The sequence below is a fragment of the Clytia hemisphaerica genome, unplaced genomic scaffold (assembly GCF_902728285.1).
Source record: "Clytia hemisphaerica strain Z4C2 unplaced genomic scaffold, Clytia hemisphaerica genome assembly, whole genome shotgun sequence".
In the NCBI taxonomy this organism is placed as follows: domain Eukaryota; kingdom Metazoa; phylum Cnidaria; class Hydrozoa; order Leptothecata; family Clytiidae; genus Clytia; species Clytia hemisphaerica.
The window spans coordinates 2,715,013-2,722,266 of record NW_027104338.1 but is presented as its reverse complement, the minus strand read 5'-3'; the positions used below and the strand labels follow the sequence as shown (position 1 = coordinate 2,722,266).

General features: G+C 33.9%; 1 protein-coding gene across 1 annotated transcript; it reads left to right on the top strand.

Annotated features, from left to right (window-relative positions):
- Nucleotides 1-1,228: 1,228 nt before the first annotated feature.
- On the top strand, nt 1,229-1,876 carry LOC136817886 (putative golgin subfamily A member 6-like protein 3). The gene is made up of 2 exons (XM_067074217.1): nt 1,229-1,257; nt 1,363-1,876. The coding sequence occupies exons 1-2, from the start codon at nt 1,229-1,231 to the stop codon at nt 1,874-1,876; spliced, it is 543 nt and encodes a 180-aa protein (XP_066930318.1).
- The last annotated feature ends 5,378 nt before the right edge of the window (nt 1,877-7,254 follow it).

Here is a 7,254-nt window from a genome sequence, read left to right as displayed (position 1 = left end):
GCAAATAAACCTTCTTTTGGAAATAAAAAAGTTGGTGGGCGGTCCTATCAAGGACAAAATTGATGACCGTACAGAGAAGAAGAAGTGTGAAACAGTGGAAGAATTGTGTGCATATGATAAGAAGCTGGACGATCAGAAGGAGGTTGAAAATTTGGTAAGCTGCACGTTTGTATTTTTGCTTTTACATGCATTTCATCAGAAAGAAACCTATTACAATTTTAATTTTGCCTTGGAAAATCGCAGTTGAGGGGTAAATTCTTCCCCCGATCTCTTAGGTGTTATGGTGTGTTGGAAATTAAATTTCGCGATTAAGGGTAGAAGTGGAAATTTTTTAAAAGGAGCAAAGCCTAGACATAATATTATTCAAGGAAAATTAACAAAATCTTTTTTTCAAATCGAATATTAGTTAGGGAGATGTAATACAATATCAAAAGTTGAATTTATACTTCGATGATGTGGAGCTAACTTTTTTACAGCCCACCAATTCAAATATCGCGTGGTAATTCAATTTCGCTGATTACACCCGAATCTACGAATACTGCGAAATTGTCCGCGAGAATTTATCCATGAATATTAATGAAAAATAAAATAAATCAACAAATCCTTATTAGGACAAATGAGGGAATCAGTCTGTTGAATACTCCTTCAAAGGAAAGGTACTCATTTGATACACTTTTTTCCTTAACTTAGATATTTCCAAATAAATTCAACTTAATTCGAAGTACTTTCTTAATTTCTTTTAAATAACACAATACAATAGTCATAGCATGGATGTATACACTGACACTGAGAGGGTCGGTAAATTCTCACTTTTTTGTTTTTTTTTTCCTGATAGTGACGACTTTTCTTATATTTTTCCTTTCAAGACTCTAGAACTGCCGAGAGGGACTACCTATGCTTCTAGTTGGGCAAACACCATCAAAACTAAGGTTTGTTTTCTTCTAAAATGTTTTCAAGTTTTGATCATTAACCGTTTGTAAGTTTAAATCTACTCTTACAAACTACTCTTATAAAACTAGCTTTTCATTTCTTTTAATTTGATAACAATTAACATGTTATTAAAAATTAATAAATAATAAATTCTTATGAAATAGATGCTCATTATGTCTACTGCCATTGTTTAAAGTTCTGCTACATTCATGAAAATGCTAATGTCATTTTTGTAGTCTTTTCTGACTAAACTCAAAGAAAATGGATCATCTTTCACGTAACCATTTCAAGAGATTCAATGGGTCGTGCTCACCATGGCAAGATGTGGTGAGCCAGCATAACTCAGCAAAAAATGAATATTTATCTATATCTTTCTCTTGTTTCAAAATTCATAAATCATTGATTTCACTCTGTGAAATCTTTTTATTATAGCCGATGTAAGAAGATTCAATGGAAGAAACCCGAAAAAGAACCTAAAAAGGACGAAAGAGAAACTCTAGAAGACCACCAAGGAGCTCTCAAAGACCACCAAGAAGCCCTCGAAGACCATCAAGAAACTCTGGAAGACCATCAAGAAACTCTAGAAGACCACCAAGGAGCTCTAGAAGACCATCAAGGCGCTCTCGAAGACCATCAAAAAACTCTAGAAGACCACCAAGGAGCTCTCGAAGACCACCAAGGAGCTCTCGAAGACCATCAAAAAACTCTAGAGGACCATCAAGAAACTCTAGAAGACCATCAAGAAACTCTAGAAGACCACCGAGAAGCCCTCAAAGACCATCAAGAAACTCTAGAAGACCACCAAGGAGCCCTCAAGAAGGTCTCGAAGACCACCGAGGAGCTCTCGAAGACCACCACGAATGTCTCGAAGACCACCAAGAAGCTAACCATCAAAGGAAAGCGAAAATCAAAATCAAAAGGTGACTTTTTGTTTACTACAGAATAAAGAATTAAGGTAAGGTAGATTGAGTGGTAGGTATGTAGATAGAGTTTCGCAACTGATTATCATAAATTTTCTCAATTCCTTCTCTTTATAGATCAAGTGATAAGTATAAAAAGACTTGCCCCTTATGCGGAAAGAAGATATTTCAAACTTGGTCCGACATCTTCAAGCTAAAAAAATCCACAAATTGGACCACGAGACGGCTTTGCAAATATCGTACCAACACCGGAAAACTTACCAACAGTCATGTAAACAAATCCCAAGAACTAAAAATTACCACGTGAAGAGAATTTGTTTACTTTGTGGACGAGAGGTAACAAATCCATCGGAACATTTGAAGGGAAAACACAAGTTGAGCAAAACCGAGAGGGATGAAGTACTTTTAAAAATGCGATCAAGAGGTAAGTTGTGAGGAAACAAAAGAGCTGACTGTCGTAGAGTTTTGTTTATTGAAAGAGTGTCTATGAACTATTCTCGGTGTATTTAAGGGCGAACACATGTTTGAAAAAGACTTTTTATAAAGATTTTTAAATCGTAAATAAAATTATTCTAATATTCGATCTTGGCAAAACAAAGTACATATTTGAAGTCTCCATTAAATTTCGCGTTTTTTGATGTATATATGATCAAGGTAATTATTAAAACATAATTACTAATTTGTGGAAAAATGCAAGAATTCTCCAATTTTTAAGTGAATTCTTGAATTGCATGAGTAATTTTTCTAATTGGGCATTGAAAATTTGACATTATCTTAAACCCATGTTTTGTAATGTGTTTTCAATAATTCGCATAGAAAAGTCTTAATAGATGAGAAGTTTTGGCGCTCAAAGTTCACTAAATCGGACTAAAATTTCATTTTTCTACTGACGTAAGCCTTTATAGAATAACAATTCCATTGTTTGGAGCTGATAAAACCTTTGCGAATTGTTAAAATTCTTATTATACTATACACTACTTTTCGTTGAAAGCGAAGTTTTCCGAGAGACTTTGATATTATCCATGCAATAACGATTTAAAGGTAATTTGGTAGCATTTCGTTGCTGATAAGATTTTACAGACCAACTTTCCAGATCTCTTTTTGACATAACGAGCAAACAATGTTTTCGATAGATAATAGAACTATAGAGTTAAATGGAACCTATAGGATATAAAAGACCTATTTAATTAAATTAAAAAATTACCAAATGTTCAATAGATATAATGAACCTTTAGTAGATAGATAATAAACTTCCTTTGATAAATGGCTTTTAAAAACAGTATTGTTCAAGATTAAAGTGCGCCCAAAACTGTTCATAAATGAAAACTCTTACTTATGTCTTATTGATTTATATAATAACCTCTTTATTTCGAAAACCTATACGAAAAAGCCAAGACCCATTGATTTGGTTCTTGTTGTCATAGATACACCCGAATCGAAATTTTAGCCAGGAAGAGAGAAAAACTCAAAGAATCAGCCCTTAGATACACCGAGTTTTTCCGTTGCAACACTATGAAATGATAAATCTCAGCATGGTTTCTTTATAGTTGGGGGCGAACCCTTAGCACCCGTGACAGGCAAAGTTGAAAGCGGGCAAAGTAGGAGGCGTGTACGTTATTAATAATCTTTTGGTGGTCGCTTTTTACTTAAATTTATTTCACCTTTGCACCTACGATGTTACCACTTTTTGGTACGTCTCGTGTTTATGAATGTTTTTAACATTCCCGATTATTCTCTTAAACAACGAGCTTTTTGACTAATTCTATCTCATCAATGCAACAGGTCTATATATTCTCCATTTTATTGTTTATGGGAAAAGTTACTTTTCTTTGATAGATGACGATCAGCTACAACTTCGGCAAAGTCTGGTGGCATCTAATAATGAAGAAAACATCTATCCGGGTACAACTTTATGCTATTTTAGTTGAGCAATTCTATTCGACCAGTGGAGCACATATTATTAGTTTTTTCTTTTGAAAATTTCTAGCCTGAAAGTATTTAGGTTTTTCTATTGAAGCAATTCTATCTTACCAGTGTAGCACATACCAATGTATATCTAGCTGTATATATAGCACGCTAATACCGTGCATTTCCTTTTTAGCATTCTCTCAGTTGTCACAATCTGTGTTCCAGCCGCCAAAACAGCAAGTCGCCGCTAGCGGAACTGACGTCAATACAAGTACAATTTCCTTCATAAATACCGAGTGATCCACGAAAAAATATAAGAGTTTGGAGGGTAACTGTGTCCGAAAAAAATTGAATTTTAACTAAGTTCTTTGTTCATGGTAAAGAGGAAAGGCAAATTTAAATTTTGGTGTATCATATTTTAAAGTAGTAGTAGTTAGTTAGTAGTTATCGAGGTATATAGGTATGAAGTCAAAAGTCATTATAAGAAACAGTCAAAAAAGTCAAAAAAGACGGTATCAAATTAATTAATTAACAATTAAATATATACATCGAGTGAGAAAAGATGTTTTTTCTGATACAAATTTGATGTGATTTGATACTGTCTTTTGACTGTTTTTTTTTAATGAATACTGACGTTATACATACCTCTATATCTCGATAACTACTTTTCCAAAATTAAAATATGATACATATGACACAATGTTTTTTTCTGAGATAATATAAAGATTGAAGGGAATTATATCCTGCCAATGCAACACATATATTAGGGTTTTTTATTGAAGCAATTCTACCCGATAAGTGTATAACACATATATTTAGGTTTTTCTATTGGAGCAATTTTATCCTGTCAGTGCAACACATATATCTAGGTTTTTCTGAAGTAGTTCTATCCGATCAGTGTGTAACACATATATTTAGGCTTTTCTGAAGCAATTCTATCTTTCAAGTGCAACACATATATTTAGGTTTTTCTGAGGCAATTCTATCCTACAAGTGCAACACATATATTTAGGTTTTTGTATTGAAGCAATTCTATCCGATCAGTGTGCAACACATATTTAGGTATTTCGGAGGTTATTCTGAAGCATTATATCTTGCCAGTGTAACACATATATTTAGGTTTTTCTATTGAAGCAATTCTACCCGATTAGTGTGTAACACATATATTTAGGTTTTTCGGAGGTTATTCTGAAGCATTAGATCTTGCCAGTGTAACACATATATTTAGGTTTTTGTATTGAAGCAATTCTATCCGATCAGTGTGCAACACATATTTAGGTATTTCGGAGGTTATTCTGAAGCATTATATCTTGCCAGTGTAACACATATATTTAGGTTTTTCTATTGAAGCAATTCTACCCGATTAGTGTGTAACACATATATTTAGGTTTTTCGGAGGTTATTCTGAAGCATTAGATCTTGCCAGTGTAACACATATATTTAGGTTTTTCTATTGAAGCAATTCTACCCGATTAGTGTGTAACACATATTTAGGTATTCCGGGGGTTATTCTGAGGCAATTCTATCCTGCCAGTGCAACACATATAATTTGGTTTTTCTGAAGCAGTTCTATCGTCCGATCAGTGTGTAACACATATATTTAGGTTTTTCTGAAGCAATTCTATCGTCCGATCAGTGTGTAACACATATATTTAGGTTTTTCTGAAGCAATTCTATCCTGCAACTGCAACACATATATTTAGGTTTTTCTGAAGCAATTCTATCCGATCAGTGTTTAATACTTACATTTAGGTTTTTGTATCGAAGCACGTTTTTTTAAATATCTTTTTTCATCTGCTTTGTTTTTCATGCTGTCTTGTAACGATTCTCATTCAATCATCCTAAGTGAGGATGATTGAAATTATCTCGACATATATAGAGGAAAATTAATTTTTTGGTTAGCAGTCCTACAATCACAATTACCAAATCCGGTCTCCATACGTAGTGATGGAAGCAATGTCGATCAAGGTAAAGATTCAGTCTCAGATAAAATGCTCTATTCCATTTCAATATATTAAAAGGAGGTAATAAATGATAATTATTTTAGCCCTTAAGTCGCAATCACAAATTCTTCCGAATTCACATGATAATGAAACTATCACGAAAGCAAGTAAGATTTCTGAAATATGAGTGAACTCTTAAAATTTGATTTTGGGGAAGCTCTTCCAAGAATGTAGGAAAGTAGAAATGACATATATTTTTCTTTATTTTTGAGAATGGACCTGCAGAAGGGCGTTTGGAAACGTGGGATCCTGATGGGATTTATTCTTTAGTCTATTTTGTTGGATTGTGCGATTTAAACATGTTTAAAGTCGTTGTAGGTTTTGAGCATGTTAATGCGGTTTAACGTTTTAACGAAGTTCTAAACGCGCTTCTACATGTAGTGTATAGAATAGACAAATAATTCAGAAGTCTCTATTTGGTGAGGGGGTGGTGTTTGTGTTCTTTCACTAAAGTGCTTCAGTGTAGCACAGATTTATGTTACTTCTGTGTGAAACAATCTTATTCTGCAATTATTAAAACACTGCGGCTGGTTGTTTTTTAGCATCTCCTCTGTCGTCGCAGCATTTGTGGCAGCCGTTACAACAATAATTTCCCCTTGTAGAGGCCAACGTTAATGCAGGTATGATTTATTTCATAAATATAATGATCTCTTCGACTCCATTCAAAGCATAGATGGTTGTTTCAAAAGTCTGGTAAAATAAAATTTGAGGAGATTCTATCCCACAAGTGAAACCAAATTTACCTTGCTCTATTACTTTTGTTTACGCTTAAGTCTGTCTCAAAAGTACATTTGGACACTTTACTTTTTTAACGGTTTCTAAGCACACATTTATGGTATAGTAGAAGATTTTACACCGCTGGAAAGATATTCCAGAGGAGCATGATTTTAAAGATTATTATCAAAAAGATATGAAAAATCAGCGATGTTAAAAACATTCTGTAATGTCACTCCCTCCGTTATCCCATTTGTCGCAGCCGTCATAACAACAAGTCGCCGTTAAATCTTCAAGAAAAAACCTTTTGGGGGAAATTCTATCCTACAAAGTGTAACACAGATTTGCTTTGCTCTATTGCTTGTTTACGCTAATACGTTTCTTTTATTAGAACTCATCGAGTTGCAATTGTCGCAGCCGTTACAACAACAGCTTGCCGGTAATGAAGTCGACGTCAATGCAGGTATAATATCCTTTATACATGGAATGGTCTCTTCGAATATCTTCAAAAAATAGATGGAATATTTGAAAATTTTCAAAAGAAATCTTTTTGAGGAAATTCTATCCTACAAAGTTTAACACGGATTTACGTTGCTCTACTGCTTGTTTATGCTCATATTGTACGTTTCTTTTTTTAGCTCTCCCTCCGTCGTTCCAATATTCACAGCCGTTACAACAACAAAAACTTGCCTTTAATGGAGTCGACGTCAATGCAGGTATAATTTCCTTCATACATGGAATGGTCTCTTCGAATATCTACAAAACATAGATTGAATATT